General features: G+C 37.6%; 1 protein-coding gene across 4 annotated transcripts in view; it reads right to left on the reverse strand.

Annotated features, from left to right (window-relative positions):
* Cdh8 (cadherin 8) overlaps positions 1–23,941 on the reverse strand; it is a 425,418-nt gene that overhangs the window by 396,172 nt on the left and 5,305 nt on the right. For all 4 annotated transcript variants that reach the window (XM_055621036.1, XM_055621035.1, XM_055621034.1 and 1 more), the window contains exon 2: positions 14,265–14,715. In XM_055621036.1, the coding sequence (XP_055477011.1) occupies positions 14,265–14,516 (252 nt within the window). In that variant the 5' untranslated portion in view covers positions 14,517–14,715. The remainder of the gene's footprint in view (positions 1–14,264; positions 14,716–23,941) is intronic.

Genomic DNA, 23,941 nt, shown 5'->3' on the forward strand with positions numbered 1-23,941 from the left:
AAAAAAAAAAAAAAAAAAAAAAAAAAAAAAAAAAAAAAAAAAAGAAAGAAACAAAAAACAATCAAACAAACAAAAACGGAAATCTAATGGGATGGAGTCAACAAGTATGCAACAGTCCAGACCTCCTTGCTTTATTGTACACTGTATGAAAAGAAGGGGTCAGCTAATCTGGTAACAGGTCTCCTGGTTGCAGTTATCTGGAGTGATGGTACGAGTCCTAGTTTATGCAAACATTGCTCAACTTTTGTAAATATCGTTTGCTTGAGGCAGAGGAATACTTTGCCATTCCCCTGAGGCTCACCCAGGGGATGGCTTTGACACTTTCCATGGGTCAGAAGCATTGGTGTCCTTATCATGGACATGCCCTTGTCAACAATAACCCATTTACTCAGTGCCACCTACTCTTTATACATCTCTTACAGATTCTTCTGTTCCTCACATATCTCAAATAATCATTTATAATTAAACAGTTTTAAAACACATAATTGACCAAAGGCTTAACCAGTAATATTTCTACTTTTCCTTCTGTCCTGTAATAAATATTGAAGATTGTAAGTATGCACTATTAGATGTAATATTTTTAGATACTTTGTATCAAGTCATTATGTTCCTGTTCAGCTTTGAAGCAAATGGTCACAATTTTGTTTCTGGCATCAACTGCTAGAAGGCATATAAGGTTAAAAAGCCAACATTTTACTCCTCAGTGTTTAAGAAGAAAGATCTTCGTGTTTGTTGGTTCATTCAAATTGTTCTGACTCCCTGCTGAGTCTTACCAGCCATAGTTATTCAGCAAATGTCATGTATCAAAATGAAAATGTACTGCTCTTCAAAGAAAGAAAGAAAGAAAAAAAGCAGAACTGCATGGTAAGAACTGCTTTCTAGGTATGGGTTTACCCATCTATACACATCTGTTCCTAGGCTAAGACAGAGCAGTCTCCACCTGGTGAAACTCATCTCTTCTCTTCAAATCCAGCCAACACACCTTTCCTCTACCACAACCACTGCCTCCGGCTTCTCCTTCTCTGTCCCTTCTCTCCCTGTTCTGCTTTTCCACTAGCTCATATCTTCCCTTTCCCAAGCTTGACCATTATCATACCTGTTTCTTTTTCCACTTTTTCTTTTCTATCATTTCAGATCCTTAATTTTTGTGATCTTATGGAAATATTTTTTTCATTCTCTATGTTTTCTGCATCTTGACTACTTTCTTATACTCTGGAGCATCTTAAGGTTTCCATCAATGTGATAAAATGCCTGTAACCAATGGCAACATCAGGAGGAAAAGGTTGATTTCATCTTATATACCCAGGGAACAGATCATCATTGCAGGGAGTCAGGTCAGACACTTGTAGACAGGAGTGAAGCAGAGGCCATGGAGGAGTACAGCTTAATATATTGTTCCCCATGGTTTGCTCAGTCCACTTCCTTATAGCACAACCATAAGGTTGTACAACCTTATGGGACATGGTCCCTCTTACATCTGTCATCAATAAAGCAAATGCCCACAGACCTCCCCAATTCCGGTGGTGGCATTTTTCTCAATTTTGTTTCCTTCTTCTCAGATAATTCCAGCTTGTGCTAAAATTAACCTACATGGGATATCCAATTTTTTTGAAATTGTGATGGGACTATACCATCTACATACATGACTAAACATTCTCACGCCTATCTTGATATACACACAATATATGAGCCACACTTCGGACATGCCTAAATATCAATTGCTTTGTGAGCCTGCCTGTGAACCCACTGTATTTTTAGAATTCGATCTCACTGTGTATTTGTTGCATGGCTTTGTGGTTTGTAATTTTGTTTTATTCTATTTCATGCCTCATGTTGTTTGCATGGATATAGTCATGGAGGTGCTGGGGTACTCATGCCTACATGTTTGTTTCATCTTTTAATTTCTTTGTTCTTCTATCTTTCCCTCAAAATCCACAATGAATTAAAATATGGGAATATTGAACTACATCCCTAGTAATCTAAGAATCTAAATTTGGAAATGGCTGTTTAAAATAATCAGACTGTTAGCTTTAGAATCTAGTGAGAAAGAAGGTAGAAAGAACACTTGAGAAACAGTGGCCTGATCAATAGGACAAGTCATAACAAACTTGTAATGATTTCTGAGGAAAAAGAAAAAAAAAAAAAAACTCCTGCAAAGGCAAAAATACAACCAGAGGATGAACTCTGTCAGTGTACTGCTGTTCTGAAAAATACATGTATTTACATATGAACACACATACATGCATACCCTCACACACACACACACATACATGCTACATAAGGAAACAACTGCAACCAGAAATTCACTTACAGGCCTCAGCTCACACAAGCACATAAAAAGAAAGGTGAAGAAAGACTTCACTATAAATAGCCCTGCCACAGTCTAAATAAAGCCTTTGGGTAGCTGGGCAGTCTGACTAGCTTTGAGGAGTTATTGGATTTGGTCAATTTTAATAGCCATGTTTGCTCTTTCCCCAAATTACTTTTCCTCAGAGAATTGTCTAAAGGCATCAGTGCTTTATTCTCAGTGGATCCAATGGACAAAGTATGCCAGCAGCAAAGAACATGACCAGGACACCAGAGAATGCCATTATGTTCAGGATTGAAAAGCAAGGAGAGGGACAGAAAAAGTGAAAGAGAAAGGCACTGGATCATTTGAAAACAGATACAGAGTCACAAACGGCCACAAGAATTCACCACAGAGAGCAATGACGTGGTCTCCCTGCCCGTGAAGTCTGGACAATACTGCCCATTAGCTCAGATTCCAGCATGTAAGGGATTGTTACTGAATTATTGAGCATTACCACAATTAGTTCAGGCAACTTGATGCTACAAGCATTTTGTCTTCTTTTAGCTCCTGTCGACGTGTACAGGATTTTATGTTTCATTCCCCTCAACCATTCTACTTTACTTTCTTCTGTTCTGGTAGTACTCACTTTAAGAGAAACACAGAAAATTGTACTCTGACCGTAGACTTCAGTGAGCTGACTTAGTGCCTCAGCTCTGGAGAGCTAAGAATCACACAAGGCTCAGGAGAACCATTTCTCTTTCCTCACCAGGTCACTGAAACGTGGCTACAGAAGAAAAATCTTAATTTTAATAGCTATCAAACGGGGGGTGATAGCAACGTGTAAACATATGTAATGGAACCAGCAAGATGCCTGAAACATAAACAAAAATACTCACCTGCTAATTCTTTCTTCACATCATTTTCTCTTACTTCACAGGTCAGCAAGTTTTGATGCATATATTAGACATGCAATAACTACTAATGCAATCAGATTATATGTAGATGACTGATCAGTCATACGTGTGTGTGTGTGTGTGTGTGTGTGTGTGTGTATGTGTGTACGTGTGTCTGTGCATGTTCCTGTGTGTATGTATGGGTGTTTTGTGCTATGGTACACCCTTGGAGCTCAGAGGACAGCAAATGCCTCCTTTGAAACTAGGTCTTTTGCTTGCTGCTGGCTACTTTTGCCAAGCTCGCTGTCCTGCAGGCTTCTCGGATTGTATTATCCCATCTCCCCTCTCACTATGGGACTGCTGAGATTGCAGAACGGCCCCAGCACTGCATCTGGGTTTACGTGAGTTCTGATGATCTGAAGTCAGGTTCTCAGGCTTGTGCAGTAAAACACATTAACCAATGGAGCCGTCTTCTCAGCCGCTATACATGTTTTGCTGAGATAAGGATCTCACTGTGTTGCCCAGGCTCGTGTTAAACTTAAAATTTTACCTGTCCCAGTTTCTCTACTACTGAGATTACACATGGGTATCACCATGCCTGGCTTACCACATATTTAAAAATAAGAATGTAAAGAGAGACAAATACTGTGCTAGCCCTCCTATACTTAGAAAACAGCCCACATTCACTGTGAGCATGAGACCAATCCTTCCTGGGCCTGGACTGCAACAGTGTCATCTCCCTATATAGAAAATAATGTAGTCACCAAATGCAGATGCCTCAAGGGAGTATTTTCTCACTCAGGCTTTGCAACTCAAACATCCCCAACCTAAGCTGAACTATTACCAAATCATTATATTCTAATCATGAGAACATACCTTGGTATTCATGAGTGGTCTTCCTTTCCTCATCTGCATATTGGGGTCTCACCCTAGGCCATTAAGAACTTACCACTTAGGATTCAGATACTATGGTGTTACCATGGTTACCAGAGAAAGCTTTGAAGTGCCCTGCCCAGATTGACTCCTGCGTTATCACTCACTTATTATTTGTCTAATGTGTGGATACTAATGGCTTTAACTCTTCCTGTCACTGACTCCTGACATGGTAATGAGTAAATAGTACCTTTACAATGGTTTGCTGTGAGACTTGACCTGAAACCTTGATAAAATGTCATAGTGTAAATGCTCAAAAATACTATGTGCTTACTGTGGTTACCTAAAAACTGTTTTTCCTTCTTCTCCTTAATGTCTCTGAACAATGTTATGGATTTCATAGTAACTGCTGTGATCCTCACATTAAAAAAAAAAAAAAAAACAAAACTGTCTGTGCCACATAGCTGTTCATTTTTCCCTAAGATTAGAAAGAAATAAAAATATTCTCCCGGTGTTTTATTTCCTGATCTTTCCCAAGCTTCCCAGGCTTTTTTTTTTTTTTTTTTTTTTTTTTTTTGAGCAAGCTCATTTGGATTCTGCTATTGTCTCACTGAAGCCCAGTGACATTTGATCCTCTGTAGACTCCAAAGCACATCTGCAGAACTGTGGTAAATACAGACAGAAAAGAAGCCCGTGGTTCTGAGGAGGAGCGGGCAACATTAACCCGTGATGTTGGAGGTAGATGTGAAAGGCACATTGATTCCTTCCTTTGACAGGACATACAAGTCCAGTACCAGCGGAAGGACTGCTGCCTTGTCTCCAACCTACCACATGGGTTTAAATGAGATAAACCATCTCTGTGACAATTCCTTTTTCTTCACATTAGTCTGGATGTCAACAACAACTGTATATAAACAAGTATGAATAAATTAATAGCTAAGTAGAAAAAATAATGATTTAAGGTATTCTGGGATTGATTGATGAGTGATGACCCTATGGAAAACCATGTTTTTTAATGTTTTCTTAATATTTAAATGCATTACTATGTTATATACAGCTGAATGTTTTAATTAACTAAGTATAAAATATTTTTAAAAACTTGATGCTTTTATGTACACAAAAATGATCTGGAGATATGTATGGTTAAAATGCAGGTTTAATTCAGTAAGTCGGGAAATACGTATGTTGAATGGATGCTGCAACGTTTCCCAGCTCCCAGTGCCAATGCTGGGGGTCTAAAGAGCTCACATTGAACCATATGAATGTAGTCTATCATATTCCCCCTCCAGGTTATAACATCTAAAAGGATTCCTAAATGTTTTGTAATGTCGGGAAGGAAAGTGAGTGCCTATGAGAGGATGTATCCACATCTTAACTGAACATTCAAAATATATGAAGATGCGAGGACATGACTGAACTATGATGGAGGTGCAGGGCTGAGTTTAAAGGACATTAACAGAAAAAGTAAACTGCAAGATATGTAACATACCAACATGCAGGAAACATGCATAGACAGGCAAAATACAACCTTGGAAATTCTGTAGCACACTGACCTTTCTTAAATAGCATATTTCAATAACATTTATAGGTAATTTTTGTTTGCTGAAAAAAGTTTAAAAGAGCATGTGAACTGACTATACTACCAAAAGACTTACAAGGTAATTTCCTATTTAAAGACTGTATATAAAGCCTTTACATCTGCTTAATAGTTGGTCTGTTCCATGGTAATGAAAGTAATTTACTATGCTTGCATCATTACAGAAAGACTGAATGTTCCTTCTTCTTTGTTGCATAAAATGATTAAATATGTTTAGCACTGTAATTGATTAATTGATGAGATTCTCCATTCACCCACCAAGTGTCTAAGACAGGGGCAGTTTTTCTTTTCTTACATAAGATTTTATTCACAAACTTAATTCCAAATGAAATTAGATTTCCAAGAATTTATTATGGATAGATGGCACTCTGAGGTTTTTAAAAAATGAGCAGAATACTATTACCATTTGTTTTCAGTGATTTCATGGTTTTCAATACAATGAAAACATTATGAAAATAAAATGCAGAAAATTATTTTGTAAGCAAAGTGATAATCTGGCAATACATGCTGGAAATGAAGATTGATTATATCAGACCATCTTGCTTGCCTGGAGGTATACCTATTAATCCGAATCAATGTCAAGAATTAATTCTTCACTTTGTGTAAAGTAGCTTGCCTGGATGCCACATACTCGTTATGTATTTGGATTTTTTATGAGCTTAGGTTGTTTTCAATTTGATAAATACTTCTATAAAAACAGTGGATAGTGATTAGCAGTCTCTTAAAAAAATTAAGAGCACTGGTAGTTCTTTTTCAGGGTAACAGAAGATAACTGCAGAGGATGGGAAACTGAAGGAGGACACTACCAGATTATTAGGTTAGTAAGTGTTGGAACACAAATATATATGCAGTATTTGAATAAATGCATTTTCATGTGAATATGTAAATATGTATCTTCATATTAATATATGGTTCAGGCAGTTCGTATCACACAAGATTCAGGCTGTGCACATTTTATTCCTAATTTCCAACAACTAAAGTGTTGCTACATGTTGTAAAGATATTAGTCTTGAATTCTCAGAGGCTTCACTCCATTCTGTTATATAAATAAACCTTTCAGTTATTAAGTGAATGCAATATATTCCGATGGCTTTTAATCCATCCATATACAGTAATAGAAACTGAATCTCTATTTTAACTACGAGATACCTTTTGCTTATTAATTCATAAAATAGGTTTACATAATCTTATTATTTTACCATAAGCATATATTGTTATTTTGTTTCAACTAAGTAATATATATGGATCAATGAATTGACCCTCATAGGAATGATGAAATACACAAGAATTGTTATAATAAATCAGATTTTTTTTTTTTTTGCTCAGAAATGAGCTTAAATCATCTCTTCAGTTTTACCCTGTCTGTGTTTTGGGAAGAGGTGAACAGTTTATTTTTAATGCCTCCATTTTTCTGCTGCAATGTTAAGACCTCGCATATGCACCACAGTCTATTTTGCATGTATCTTTTTCATACGGATTAACAGAGTAAATGTGATGAATAATTTTGAAATATGAGGAAATGTAATTTTGTTTATCTCTTTTTATGTCTTCTTACAATCATTCAGCATGTATATATGTACGTGTGTGTGTGTGTATATATATATATTTAGAGAGAGATATCATTTGTTCATATCTGAAAGGCTAAATATCACCCCTATACAGTCAAAAGAGTTTCACACCAATTCAGTAAAATATAGATGGTTTTATTTGGGTGCATAAGCAAAAATACTATAAACAGCATTTGAGTAATAGAGCAACATAATTATCATATATTATAGAAATAAAACTGCAAAACCAAAGAATACTTGGACAATTATTAAACCTTCCATCATCTGGTCACTTTCTAAAGAATGTAGCAAACAGCCGGAGAATAAGAGGCTTCAGGGAAAAAAAGAAAAAAGAAAGAAAAAAAAAGAGTAGAAGGTATCTGAGATTTCCTTCACTGAAAAAACTCCAGTTAATCGGAAATTTGCACACTTTAGAGGTCATCGACATTTTCATATGAGCATATATGTAAGTGTATAAGTGTCCCTGTGTGTATGCGTATGGGCACCCATTTGTCTGTGCACTCTGAATTTTGATGACCTTTATTTATATCATCATCAGAGGATTTCCAGTTGCTCTGAGATGCCTTTTATTTACATGTTAGGACACTCAGGAGAAAGCAGGCAATGTTTCTTTTTTGGCCAGATTGAGATACACAATGCTGACTTGCATTTTTGCCAAATTATCAGTGCACATGGCTTTGTCTGAGTAGGCAGAAGCTCCATGGAACTGACAGTGAATTGTTCTTGCAAGGCCAAAGATACAATTTGGCTGTGGCTGTGTCGCCTAGTGCTCTTATGGCATGTCAAGTGCAATTTTCCTACCGGCCACTGACACCGTAAACTGTAATATAGTGTAATTACTTGGCATCTCATGTCCTTCATACTAAGTACTACCCAAACGATTGCCAAGTTACAGGGAAGAAGGAAGGTTAGAAGGTCAAATTTAAAGAGAGAAAATGAGTCAGTGCCTTGGAGGAAGAGGATTATAAATAGACAAGGCATCACCACTAAGAGAGTTACATCCAAATAAGGAACGCATCAGAAGCCCAGGTAGGAGGAAAACAGGGAGCAGACACAGCACAGGAGTTTATGTAAGAGAGAGAGTTTTAGGATAGAATAATGCTGACCACCTGGACAGCCAGCTTCCTTTGTTCAAAAATAAAGCAATATGAGAAAAGGAGGGTCATAGGGGCCACAGAACAAGGGCTGATGCAACGTGGGCTGAAAAACGAAAGAGAGTTACATATTCCTCTTCTGTGGGCATTTGTGCCTAAAGCTTCAGTGTCTGAATGTATCTCCAAACTACTTGAGAGTGGAACTGCACTAAAAACTCACAGATCTTCCATGGATTCTTGCTTGTCGCTTCACCTTTGTATAAAGATCCCAGTTCTAAGTCTCTGCTTTGCAGTACAATAGACTGGAAGTGCACGCACATACCCAATTCAGCTGGGGGCAATTGCTGTGAATCCAATACCTTAATATCACAAGATACCGGCCCAAGCTGCAGTAAGCCCAACATGAGTATATGTGAGACTGGGAAGTCAAGAACGGAGACCCTGTGAATAATGAACGAAACTGGTAAACCTTTAAAAGAAGTCCAGGAGAACTCTGTTGTCCTTGAAAGCCTGCCAGGGGCACCATGAACATGGGAGTCCATTTGTGGAAAGTGACCCTCACCAGAACCCAACCCTTCCCGTATCCTGATCTCAGACTTCCAGTGTCCAACACTGTCAGAAGTTTCTGTTGTTTGTCCATCATGTAGGATAACCTAACTTAGAGTGTTCGCCCTGAAGGATGTTGTCCTGATATTACCTCTGCTCCAAATGCAGTTTTGGGTATGCTATGTAAAGGATGCTTTATCTTGTGTCCCTTTCCCCATGGTTAACGTGACTCATTCCATGGGTTCTTAGTAACTTGTCATGTGCTTACCGAATAGAGTACTGCCCAACCTCATAACCATGTAACATCAATTCAGAACAATTTTTAAATTTAATATGACATTTATTCACATTATTATTAGTTATTAGTCTCTTCCTGACACAGAATCACGCTTGTGCCATGATGAGATTCCACCGACCATGGAATGCTCAGCAGACTAGCAGACGCAGGTGTTCAACACACAGGTATGGTCTCTATCTGCTGCATCCCTTACTACAATGTCTTGTGATGACATCACCTGCCTATCAGAAAGTATGCTTGTGCAATTTACCACAAGGACTTTTTTTAATCAAAACCCACTGTGGCATTTCTCCCTTTCTCTCCTACCATCATGCAATATAAAATTATTTGGATTAGGAGCCCCATGAGCTGTTAAGTTCTTTGACAGAATTTCTAGAGAACATCAGTGCTGGGAGTGGCTAATTACATGGAACATTTCCTATTTATGCACTTATGAAGAGGCTTGGGAAAAACTTCTCCCAAGGAGAAGTAGAGGCAGGCATGGAGTTTGCTAGGATGGTATTTGTCCTTCAGAAATTCTGAAAGATCAGATCGTACCTCGTCTACTTTGAAGCAAAAGCACAGACCGAAGTTTGACATATGTTTTTGTCACTGGTGAGAGACCTGGGCGCTACAGGGACGATCCTGAAACCTTTTTGAAAGACAGTTCTTTCAGATATAGACTTGCCACCTTCACTACCTCTAAAGAGACATTAAAATCTGTGCGTAGAAATAGTTGTTTAGCTCCCCAGGCGCGGTATATTAAGGGGGAACATGAAGACAGTATAGTGACTACTTTATTGAAAAATGCAACTTGTATTAAGTGTAATTGAGATTATACGATGTCTCCAAACGTCTTTATTGTTTAGACAGACTGTCCATTATGGCATTCAAATGAGATTTTATTCAGTATTTCATAGTAGTCAGGCACTGTTCTCGACTCTGGCAATTTGGGGTATGGAAAGATGAACACAAATGAACCACTTAAAAAACTTACATTCTGGCAGCAGACCAATCATAAACACAGTATGAAACATATTAGATGATGATCATATAGGAAGGAAGATCTTATATCATAAAGAACAGGAAATATTGGAGAACAAGCAACCATATATGAGACAAAAGGGACAGAAATTGGCTCTATAAAAATGACTTCTATGCCTTTCAGGATGGGGATTGAGCATTTTAGTTAGGGGAGCAGCCTTACCAGGCCGCAGAAGAGGACAATGCAGCCATTTCTGATGAGAACTGATAGACTAAGATCAGAAAGAAGGAGAGGAGAACCTCCCTATCAGTGGACTTGGGGAGGAGCATGCATGCAGAAAGGGGAGGGAGGGTGGGATCGAGGATCGGGAAGGGAGGAGGGAGGGGCTTATGGGGGGATACAAAATGAATAAAGTGTAATTAATAAAAAATAAAAAAGTTAAAAAATGACTTCTACTTCCTTTTAGTTTAGCAAAAATTTACAAAGACTTGTACTGTTTCTGACTAAGGAAATAGTGTTATGATATTTCTCTATGCCCAGAACTTTATATCAGGTGTATCCAATTCTCACAGCCACGCACAGCTACTTATGTGGTAAATCACAAAACTGTACACTTAGACCACTTATTATGATATGATTTGTTTTTTAATTCAGCATGCTGTTGTTGAGTGAGGACTTTGTACGTGACAATGTGGTATCGCAATGTCAAAGACTTGGATAACCTCTCACTAACTGGAATAATCTTTTTCCTCTTCTACACTGCCCCACCAGACTGAGAGCCAGGAGCTCAAACACCCATACTCGGAGCATAGTAAACCTGGACTAGGGCGAGGTTGCTTTTATGGCTCCACAGTCAAATGTTCACCCAGAGAGACAGTTATAAGTGTTTTTGTTTGTTTGTTATTTTCTAACATATTTACAACAATCAGGCACAACACACACAATTAAGAACTCAATTATAACTATAATTACTATATGACAAGCATTATGCAGTAAACATTTTATTCGCTTTTAAATAGTCTTATTTTCACAGTCCTTGAAAAGCTTCAGTAACTTTTCCAGCGTTAACACTGGGGAAATGACAAAGTCTGTGTTCAATGCTCCAGAGCATCTACCCCTAGCTTAGGTTCCTTTTCCACATCCAGCCGCCACCAACATGTAAAAAAAGAGCCTGGGTAACATAAAGGTGTATGTGCAATCCTGAAGAGCCAGTCGCTCAAAAGCTGGCTCTGCCCTTGAGCTTGAACTCAGCCCACTAGGTCTGAGGCCCCCAACATGGTGACTTGCAGGAGGGCCTTTTAAAGAGCAGATATGCTCATAGGTAGCTAATGCTTCTCAGCTGGTTCCTGGGGAGAAGCTCTGCAGTGAAGAGGTTTAAAGTGTCAGATGTGGAAGGCCTTGCATAAAGATAAAACATCATAAAACACCAGTGAGCGCCCCGGTGCGGATCATCCCTGCACTCAGCCTGACTCATAATCGGAAGCAGTCCCCTGAAATAAATTTTTAGCTTTACAAAAGTCCACAATACTCAAAAATTAAGGCTGTCCTATTTTGGGAGAAATTTTATTAAAAGGGAAATAAATCCATATGATTGAAAATATTTGCAGCAAACTTATTTAAAAAAAAAAAGCATGCAATTGTGATTTGACAATTGTTTCAGAGCTGCTCCTAGTAACGAGCAGAACTGATTGATATGCGTTGTGTGTTACTGACACTCAGGAGCTGGCTGGCTATTTCAAAGTCCTGGGGTTCACTGGGATTTCTATCATTCAAACAAGCGAGGCACCTAAAGCATGTGCAAGCCAAGTAGGAACTGCAAATGCCTGGCTGTTTGACTCTGTCACTTTTTATTTCATTTTAGAAATAAAAGTGAAATCAGTCATCAGATACTAAATATGAAAAAAAATGGTTTAATTATTTTTTTCTTTTCAGATAAAAATGAAATCCTCTTCTGGGCACAATATATTCAGTTATTCATATCACGCAGGACACGTCTTAATTGGTACACCTTCATAACAAGGTGACTATGAGAAGCAGGGAGGAGCCATCCATCCACTAACTATGTATGTTTACAACTTCAGAATTTCGTATGGCATGAAAACTGCTTGCCTTAGAGCTGGTTAAATAAAATTTGAATACAACGAAGAATGAATGTACAAATTTTAAATACTACACTCAAAACTCAAGTGCAAATTATAAAGTCCAGATACTTAGTTAGGGAAATATAATATGGTATGATGGCTGAAATTATGATCTTGGGAATTGTCACCAAGATTTGATCTCATGTAGAACATTTACTTGCTCTGTATTCATAATTTGGATTATCAATTTATGTAAGCCTCAGTTTTTGCATTTATAGAAATAATAAAGCTAATCAGAATATCTGTATCCAGAACCAATGGGGCTAGATGCAATTTGGAATTCAGAACTTCTCTCATTTTTAGAAGCATATTAGAGGCCATAAACTATAGAGCAAGTAGCAACCTCAGCAGGGTCCAGGGCAGCACCCTGTAATCAACTACATTAACATTTCTCCTGTGAAGTATACGAACAGCCACTGTAATGGGATACATTATGACTATAAATAGCCTCAACTCACATCTGCTACCAGAGTTTATATCAAGAAAATCTCTCATGATACCTTTTTTCCATTTTGATTTATGAAAAGGGGATTACAAGTTTATTTTAAGTCATATATTTCATATGTGTTTGTGTACCTACATAAACCCACATATCCACATATGGGCTATGATTTCATATGCATATATAGTCAAGTACTGTTGAAGTAAAAAGTCTGTACCAACAAAGCACTTTTATAAAAGCAATTAATACATAGTAAACACTAAGTATTGACCAGCGTGTCAATACCAGAGTGTCAATTCTCTGTAGACAAAGATCACTGCTAGATTAGGATTCTCCCAATTGCCTACATCCAGTGCATGGTGCCTAGGTTTGACTCCAGGAAGCCCAGACACCTTCTCTGTCTACAAACAATAAACATTTGACAGCCCTGAGAAGAGGAAGCAAGCCTTGAGGAGGTCCAATTGTTCTACAAGACAAGAGAATAGAGCAAGGGAACCAGAATTGACTAGGGAGGTGCAAGGTATTGAAGATCTACATTTTTCCCATGCTATATATCTCTTTTAAATTGTTGAATTTGGGATAGGAATTGCATGTGACTCACCTTTCCATCTTGTTCATTAGGAAAGTCAGCCACTTTTGATTCATTGTTACAATTTTAACTTGTTTGTTAGGTACCAGGATAGTAAAGTATGTCCCTGAACACCTGACCCTCCAGTTTCTACCTCCCCAATGAATTACCCAGGGCCTCTTACATGTTAGGCAAGAGTGCTAACCAACTCTGCTCTGTCCTCAGCCCCTCAACAGAATTGAAACTATGACAATAGTGAATGTCAAAATGAGTAAAATCTTCCATATTATTTTGAGGTATGAACATGTGCATGTCTTTGAAGTACTGTAAATTTGGAAAACTACATTAAGAACTTGCAAAAATAACAAAACAAATGTAAATCCAGTGTAATACACACAGGCAAATACAGAGACTCACTACTGAACTAAAATGTTTCCTTCCATGCATTTGATTCCAGTTGGAAGTGACTAAAATGATGATCTATAAAGTTAGCACCAGGCCTTGGTGCTATACTGTTTCGTTCTTCCTAATGACTGAAGTAGTAATCAATGAAATAAAAAGAAAAATCCACCTGAAAATGTAACCATAAGGTAAGAGAAAAATAATATTTGATAGTTGTTATGTTAGGAATTCAAACTGAACAAAAAATGCAGACAATTTCTAAGTACTAGTTCCAAATATGAGAATCTAACAAAAGAGGATTGACCAAAGAGATCTCACATAAGTGAGAAAGCAGTTTGTGTGTTTATTCATTATGCAAGTATCTTCACTGGGGGGGGGGGGGGGTGACAGGGAAACGAACACTTCTGAAAGGAGTGTTTTAAACTGGGGAATTATTCATATTGCTAAAGAAACCAACAGGTTAGTTCACTAACCATCTGGTCCAAGGGATTTACAGTAAAGTGTGACGACAAACTGTGGGGAGCCTGAAATGCAACATTTAAAGACCAGGAACAGACCCTGAAATAGGAGCTTAAAAACGAAGCTTACCCGGCCAACGAGAATCGGTTCAGGTCCAGAAAATTCTTCCAGGACAAACATTTGATTCCAAACCCAGCCTCTTTTGGAGCGGTTCAAAATCCGCAGCTCTTCACTCTGCCTGCTTAGTTCCAAAGGGGATCCAGTAGTTAAAACGTGAGCCTGATTCATTGGAGCCATGTACACACAAGAGGGGAGGGTAATCCATAATATTATTAATGGAGTCCAGAGGTCCACGAGCGTCTCGGCTAGCCTTTCTGGCATGGTCTCACCAGTTAAGCAAATCAGCACAAAAATGAGACAATTATTTTTTTTGCCTCGGGTCTGAAGCCATCCAATTCATCACGCAGTGCGGAGCAGTTACTTACAGCTCTGCCACGAGTTCAGAGAACCGGGAAACAGACATGTCTAAGCAGCTTTTCAAAGACCACGATCCATTGGTTTTTCCTTTCATTGAAATTGTCTGCAAAAACGAGAAAGAAGAAAGATAAGGGTCCATAGAAATTGTTTTTAAGACAAAATCAGGGCTTTGCAAAAGCACGTGTAAGTGAACAGATAATGAGCACTTCCCAAACTCTTGAGTTCGGAAAGTGGACCTGAGGAACCAGAACAAATAGCCTAAAAAACTCATTTATAGCTAAGCATCATTATTAGCTATAAATGATTATTATTGGCATAAATGATATTTATTAGCATTCATTCCACAGCTATGTCACTTCTTAAAAACTGCTTTAAGTGACAGTGATGATCTTGACAGACAATTCCTCCATTTCGTTATCACTGTCACTTTGTCTTGTCATCTCTGTCTGTCTGTCTGTCTGTCTCTGTCTCTCTCTGCATCACTCTGTCCTCTCCTATCTTTTTTTGCTCTGTAATGCTACTTGGGATGTGCATCAACTCCAACCTTTCTCCCTCACCTTTTTATTCATTCATACAAACTCAAAGAAAGTTGTAGTTCATTTTTAAGAAACTGGCCCTTAGTAAGTAAATAGCATGATTTTAAAAAATGGAAATGAAGATAGGAGGGAATTCTCCCCAGGTTTTATAAGCTTGACTATCAGTTCCAATCAGGAAGTCCCGTCCACGACAAATTCAAGATGTTAATAATTAAGGGGAAAAAATTAGAGTTCTTCTGGAGAGAATTCCCTAATGTCCAGCACGTGTGCTATAAGCACGGCAGTGTCACAGCTCCCAAGCTAAATGTACCATTGAAGGGGATATTTAAATGACAAAAAACTCCTTTGGGAATGAAATATGGTAAAAATACAATTTTCAATAGAAGGAATTCAGACAGGGATAGAGGAAAAAAAGATCCTTATTACCTGAAGTGTCAAATACATTTTTTGCTTACCTTCAGCATAGCAAAATGTGTTTCTGCCCACTCAAAAAATTATTTTTAAAGAAATGATGTTCAGTGCAGATTCTGGAGAAAAGCCTGGCTGAATTAGATTAAGTGGAAAAATATTCCTGGGGACACCATCCGGTACAGTTTGGCTCAGGGAATTCATAATAGGATAGAAAAACCTTTCACCTCTAGGTCTCTGGTTGCATTCTGGCTCAGAATGAGAAATCAAGGACGATATTGACATTGGTTGGGCTGGCGAATGGCTTCACTGGAGCCAGCTAAAAGGTACAGATACTCTGCCACAAACACCATAGTTTCTGGACTAACTAGTTGGCCTATGGTATAACCCTGCTTGTAACTCTTTGCATGGGCTCACCCCAACACTGGGACTTACCTCTCAAAAGGAGCTCACCCTGATGAAAATACAGGACACCAATGTAAGTAGAAGCTACCGGCTGATAGAAAAATTTCAATAGGTTTCAGTGTGGGACCAACCCAGAAGACACCACCTAGGGTCAGCCTCTCCTGTCCTTAAAATTGTTGCACCATTAGAGAGGAAGAATCTTCTACAAGCTAAGATAGACTTCTATTCCATATCATTGAGACTTCAGAAATTATAATTTACAACTCAAAGAACGCCACTAAGGATTTGTAAACTCTATTATGTGAGTTGTCTGACAGCATTTACTTAAAAAAGCACTCCCAACAAAATCAGAGCATGCTATACTTCCTCTTAGACACAAAGTACTATTGTGTGGTAGAGGTCAATAGATATGGGCTTCAGTTTTAGATTAACCCATCTACCACCATGCTATGATAAATAGTATACTGAGCTTGCCTGAATTTCAGCCTTCTCAGTTATAAAATGGCAACACAACGACCCTTAATTTACAGAGTGACAGTATTTACGGCTCAGAAACAACACAAATAAAGAGCAAATGAAATATGGGAAGTATCCTCAATGTTCTAATAGAAGTTGTTAATTGAGCCAGACTGGGGGAGTAGTAAGAAGATGGAAAGTAGGAAAAACAAAGACTGAAAACTCTAAAGATTTATAAATTCTAAAGGGTAGACAAGAGAGGGTGGCAGCTCAGACGTCATCTCTAATATGATAGGATAGTTGTAGGTCAAAGAAGGTACTGAAAAGAGTGGGACAGAGGGAAGACAAAGGTGAGAATAATGAGGATGGCAGTAATTTTGCTGAGTACAGGGTGGTTGGGACATAAAAGTGACGTTGGTGAGAGCAGGATGGAATCAGGGTAGAGACCTGATGGAAGGAGGATGTAAGTGATTCTCAAAAAGTTAAGAAAGATTAAAAGTGATACATGGTGGGAATGAAGGTGATGCCAGTGAAGGCACAATAGAAGGTAGATGGAGAAGATGTTGATGAAGGATAAGTGGAACTGATGTGGCAAAAAAAAAGGAAACATGGGGTGATGCTGAGGAATGCAAATAGGATTGAGAATGGAGATGGTGCCTTGGAGAGCAGGAAGAAGTGTAGGGAGTTGATGTTGGTGAGCGTAGTATTGGATAGAGATGAGTTTGATGAGGAGAAGCCTAAGATGGGAGAGAGATGGAGTTGATGCTAAGTAGGGATGGATAGGCTAATCCTTTACTCAAGGCACTCTTCTCAGAGAAAAGGAACTTATTTTTTTCCATCTAAACATAGCCTGATCCATTGCAAGCGGGACCTGAATGCTCAGGAGCCATGTACAATGTCTCCTGTGGGTGAGATCCATGAGTTCAGAAGGAGGTTGTGAGAACAACTTCAAGTGTTGACATATTAAGAGTTTGCACTCTAGACCACTTACTTTCTAGCTTTGCAGCTGCTTATTAGTGGGTCACAGCAACCAGAAAATCAACAGTGATAACATTTTGGACCCAGCAGATTTATTCTGGGGATAAATGTACACCCTATTGTCATTTCAGTCAACTATACAATCTGCAAGGAATCTCGTTAATGATTCTAAAATGAGAAAGTGAATCCTGATTTAAACTCATTCCAGACATTTTCTTCCCAGAAACTGGTCAATGACACCCAAGATGGGTAGTAACCTGTCAGAGACCTCAGCTTGATCTTGCTGAATCAGATGAAAAGCCGTCAGTGACTCCTAGACCTTTTAAATATTGCCATAGGTTCACTAATGAGAACAAATACATTAATAACAGAAGATTATATAGTCAAATTAAAATAAAAATGTAAAACTGTACACCTTATATTGCTGTAAGAAATTGAGGCAGTAGGAATCATTAAATGTCTTGGTTAAGGAAATGTTCCAGTAATGACAGAAGCATTATTTGAACCTGGGTAACATAATTCTAAAATTCTTTGTCTTAACATGGCTCCTCCCCCTATATAAAATTTGATGTGCATATCCTCCTTTTTAGACAGGCGGGATAAGACAGCCAGTACATCAGGGCTTCCACCTTCAGCAAGCAAGAATACAGCTGGCAAAGACAAAGCAACCACAGTTGTGCAGCTACCGCTTTAAGACTAGTTGAGTCTTAAGGGGCTAGAGTCAGGGAGGTGTAGCATACCACTCAGCCTGGTGATGCTAATTAAAGCTTCCTGGAAGAGGTGTTGTCTATGAATAAGGGTGACGAGGAAGTCATTGTAAAGTTCATTTGAGTTAATCAGTGGGAACAAGACAACCAACACTAACTAAGAGTTTCTGAATAATTGAGCATTTAAAGTTATTTTCAGATCACTACTTACAAAATCTGCTTGTCAATAGGTGTTGCCCAACAAATTTACACTGGTCATAGTCTCTACAGAATACATCAAATATTTTCTCTATCTTCTCCATTGACTCTGTAGATAGGTTGCATTTAATTCTTGCAAGGGATTTCTGCAATAAATATGCGTAACATCTAATAGGAAGAGTATGTAACCTCTACATTTTCAGAGAGAAGGGAAATATAATTAGGTTGATGCACATGAATCCCTGGCATAACTCTGGAAAAAAGCAATCTAATCAATGGACACCCCTTTCCATCCAGATCATTTGTTCTCTCAACAATGTATGGAACTTCTAGGGATATAAAAACTCAAGTGCTGTTTTATTACTCTTCCCCCCCCCCCCAGAATTCTTGAATTACTTAAATAAGCATATTGTATGAAAGTGGCTAACTTTTGCTATTCATTTAAAATAAAATACAGTGGTGGCAAACTCCCTTAATGCCAGCACTTGGGATGCAAAAACAGGCAGATATCTGAGTTAGAGGGCAGCCTGGTCTACAGAGTGAGTTCCAGGACAGCCAAGGATACACAGATAAACCCTGTTAAAACAAAAAATCAAGCAAGCAAGCAAGCAAACAAACAAATAAAAATGAAAATACAGCCTGAGTATGGTGGCATGTATCTTAAATCCCAGCACTCAGGAAACAGAGGTATACAGATATCTGTGAGTTTAAGACCAGCTTGACATACAGAGAGTTCAAGGTCAGACATGGCCACATAGTAATCACCTGTCTCAAAAGTAGTTGGATGGGTGAATAGGTAGATAGATGATGATGATGATGAAGAAGAAATAGATAGATAGATAGATAGATAGATAGATAGATAGATAGATAGATAGATAGATGATAGATAGATAGAAGATAGATTAATATCACTTGCCAGAAGAAGATATAACTGAAAAAATTTATTACTAGGCAACATTTAGAAAAACTAGATATTAAATCATAGGGACTACATACACACCACTTACACTTGAAAATAACTCTGTGATATGGATATCATTATTACTTTATAATTTTTTTATTCCCATTGCTCAGATAAGCAAAAGGAAAAGAAACTGGCATTTTAAATCTTTCTTTTCACTAAGTTTAACAGCTAACTGTTCTCAAAAATGACAGTCTCTGAGTTCTCCTGTTTTCTGACTATCATGATGTAAATACTTTACCCTGACCATCTTCAAAGCCTCCAAATCTACCAGTAATCCACTCTGGTAGTTACTGAAAATTTAACTATCAGCTCTTTTAAGCCCAACAAAGAGTCAGTTTTAGAATCCTCCTCTTGCAATTGTCTCTTACATTAATCTTTATAAAAGTTATCTGGACATCTGAGCATAATATAGTCTCTGAGTCTGGTGATTTCATATGAGTCCCGAGGTTCTGTATTTCCAACAAGCTCTGCTGCTATGTGGATGCTACTGATATGAGGGCCTAACTTAGAGAAACATGGTGTTCTAAACAAAGAAAGAAATTGCTCTTTGTTCCTTGGGATTTCCTAAAGAATGTAGTAATGTGTAGATAGTCACTTCCTTGTCTGTGTCATTTAATACCATTTACATATGTGTGTTCAATCTCTCATATACAAGAATACACACCTACAGCTGACCTTGGGAAACACATCTAGGGTAGACGAACCTTTATTATTTTTTTATGATGGCCAAATAGTCTTCTGAAATGATACACTCCTACCTATTTTACGTGACGCTGGAGTTCCTGGGCAGTTAACTGTTGTGCCCACGCCTACTTCCATGCAATGAGGCAGTAGTGAACATCGACTATGAAGGAAAAGTGATTGCAAAGATTTACATCTATAATCTTTATCTTCTTGCACCTTTGCCGTGGAAGAAACTACTATTGTCCTTAGACCAGAGAACAGCTTTATAAATATTCCTGAGATGCAAAAAAATGTTAGGTCATTGGTATCAGACTTAATAAGCGTCGTGAATTGTAGCAACATGGACAAACTTCTTAGAAGAAATGAAAAACGATTATAAAGACTGAGTTAACAATCAATTTACTTTCACTTTTCCAGCCGCAGTGTGTATGCCCAGCTGAGCAGCCTGATTCATATAATAACAGCTGCCTCAGTCTCAAATAGCAATATGAAGAGAGTTTACTCTCTTTGGAATTTTTACAGGTTAGAAAGTTCTAAAAATTTTCCCAGAAGAAGATAGCTTCTTTTAGACAAAAGACCCGAAATTTGACTTTAATTCACACCCACAGTTTAAAAGTAACTCTAATTATAGCCAGATGTCACTTTGAGGGTCTCAAAAAATTTTTAGAAGACAAATTTGCACAATTTTCAGATATATTGTCATTATTAAAATCACATGACATCACCAATTTTGTAAACAATATGAATTAAAATACCAAATAAGAGTCATTCACTGATAGTGACATTTAAAATAAAATCAGTCACTTCAGGATACAAATCAGCAGATTACTGTGGTTAACAGGAAATTATGCTTTTATTATCCATTGGGCTTAGTGGCAATAGTATTTTATGGATGAAAAATGACATGCAGGACCACAGAGTTTCTATTAAAAATGTTCCTGACCTTGAATTTAGAGCCATTAGCAGCTTCCTTCAAAACAGGTAAATGCACAGTGAATTCAAAGTTATACTTCAGGATCACAGGGGACATGATTCACTGTCTGGCCCAGTGCAACTCGGCAAGCTCTGGGTGACTAATCTCAACAGGTCTGAACAATTTTTGGATTGTGAAAAGGAAAGACCCTTGGTATGAGTTCAAACATAAATAATGGAAGACATTAACTTTCTCAGAGCCTTCCTAACTCCTAACCAAATTACTTAGGTAGAAAAAGATTCAATACTTCCTATATATAAACAGATATATTTGCCGATGATAAGTCGATCAATCCCAATGCATCCTGTTTGTTTTTCCTACTATCCATTAAAGTATTTGCCATTTTCATGTTTCTCTGTAACTGACAGGGTACTCTTTTATACCTGAAGTTTTTGTCTTCGTTAAATTCCATAATTGATGACCAACTTTGTACACATAAATACATAAATGTTTTTTTGTTTTCTTTTGCGATGAATACACCTGTATTATTCAAATGGAAGTTCTTCTCTAATATATATCAGGGTAGGTTAGTAAAGAATGTGACAAAGATAATAAAGTCAAAATGAGTCAGATTTGTATTTTTAGGGATTTCTCAGAATCATGATCTTATTTAGGATATTAAAAATGAATCTCTTCTACTTGGCTTGAGATTGTCCCCAGCAGGTAAGTGTGTGTCTAACACCTTTCCTGTCAGCTACACATACAGGTATTTATTCTTCTACTGTGACCTGAATCTTTCCATCTTTTGCTACCTTTAAGTCATATTCAGGATTTGCTATGTGAAGAAATAGTGTGTAAATGGAACTGCTACTGGCTTTTTAAAATCGCAATGGTCAATTACAACATACTTTATTCTTCAGGCTTGGTTTGATAGTACAGCTATGGGAGCTCCGAGAGAGCCAATCAGAAGTGCTCTGAGTATCACGTCTATCATTCACAACATGAGCACCCAGGGCAAGTTAATCTCAATACAGTGGAAGAGGAATGAATGCTCCAATTCACGTCACTTACCTTAAAAGATTAAAGAGAACGACTGTAAAGTTGTGTGACTTAGCAATTGTAACAATTGTGGTTAGAATTAATTTAAGTTGTTTGTAAGATTGAGTGGTGGGAAAGATTGCCTAAATCTTTGAACATACTATATTCTCAATGTCTTGTTAGAAGCATAATTGAAGAAACTTCTGAGGTCTACGCCCTAGAATAACTTTGTCCCATTCTTATCTATAAAGGGTATGAGCAAAGTACCATAGCAGCATTGTATAAACAGTTCTGTTCACCTGCTATTAACATGTAATCAATGTGATGGCTTCAGAGTGTTTATAAGGTGTGAGAAAGGCTGCACTTTCACTCTCCAGGACACTTAGTTTTTCCTCTCTTTGTAGTCCATGTGGACCTTCTTTTTTTCCATTCTTGTTTTCAGCTGAGAGGGTAAAATGTAAATCCATCGATGGTCATCGAGCTATTCACTTTCAATCAAATTGTAACCACTATTTTTAAAAATGTGGCCTGCAACTTTCTTCCACAGGAGAACTCTCATTGCTTCTCCCATTCTTGTGTGGATGGTTAAAGCAGAAGGTTCCTACTAAAGCTAAAGTGGTATTAAAGACACATGTTTGTGCAAGAGGCAAATAATGATTAAGGGTTGGGTTTGGGTAGTGTTCTACTGCAAAGATATTTGACAACCTGCTTCTTATTCGTTTAAGGAACGTTAGTTCAACCAAATGATTAGATCCATCACTCCTGAGGTGGAGAAATGGTTAGAATCAGTTACAACCTAGAACCAAGGCTGCAGGGTATGCTGTAGGAAAATGGACGCGCAGCCAACTCTCCCAGTAACAAGTCAGTATTCTGTCAATTCGGTTACGCTGAGTAACAAAAACCCTAACAAGTGCACCTCACCATCATTCTTCTATGTGCCAAGGACTTTACAGCTTATAATCTACCCACTGGCAATATTATTTAAGCTACGGACGCAGGTGATAGAGAGGTAGAATGATAGAGAGGTAGGAAACAATAATTTGACAAAACTGATATTGGTTTATCACCCCAAACATATGGCTCATAAACAATAAGTGAATAGCTTACAGGGATTGTGAATTCAGCGTACTGTGTTCAGCTGTAATATTTTAATGAAATTGAACAGCCGGAAAAAGACAAGTTTATTTTACTACTTTAATCAAAAAAAGTATTTTTTTTTCCTTCTAAAGGTAGAAATAGTTGAGCACAAAGTTAAATTCTATTTGTTAAGCCCTGGCAGCAATATATGAATAAGGGAGGGATTACCTCCTTGTAAATTTTACGACAAATTTGGGAAACTTGATTTCTTATGTAAAAAAGAATTATCTCCTTGTGATATTTATATAACTCTCCACATCTTTTCACTTTATGTCGTTTATGTCACATGAGGAATGAAATTTTACTGTATGCATTATTCTACCTAGAAATAGAGAGGGTATGGTAGGCATTATTCAAAATGTTAATAGGATGCAAATATACATAACCCTTTTACTCAATGCTGTGTAACAAATGTTCTTAGATACTCAGTTTAATGTTTCATCTAAATATATTCATTTACTAAGTATTTTTATATTCCTAAAATTATAATAAATATAGCTAGAAAAGAAATCTCTATGGCATATTTTCCCCTTGTGCATGTATGCAAGAACCAAGTATCCTATAGACTTAAATCAAGATTGAGGACTATAAAGTTGTTTTTGAAGACACTGACTGCAATTCGTATAATGTTAAAGTGAACACTCACACATCGAATGTTATATTTAAATGTAAGAGAGACAGAGAGATGGAAAGTGTGGTACAGAAGGAGGGAGAAAGGAAGGGAGTGAGAGAAATAGATATGAATGAATAAATATGTAGGATAGAATTAAAGACTGAGAGCAGTGGAGTCATGCTCTGATATACTTTTATATTCCCTCAGAGTCATTCAAAATGGAGATACTGAATTGCCCAAACTGTGACTTGACAATTAGAAAATTTTCTCTACTTATGCACGCTACACAGTT

The sequence above is a fragment of the Psammomys obesus genome, unplaced genomic scaffold, assembly GCF_907164565.1.
Source record: "Psammomys obesus unplaced genomic scaffold, mPsaObe1.curated_primary_1811, whole genome shotgun sequence".
Classification (NCBI taxonomy): Eukaryota; Metazoa; Chordata; class Mammalia; order Rodentia; family Muridae; genus Psammomys; species Psammomys obesus.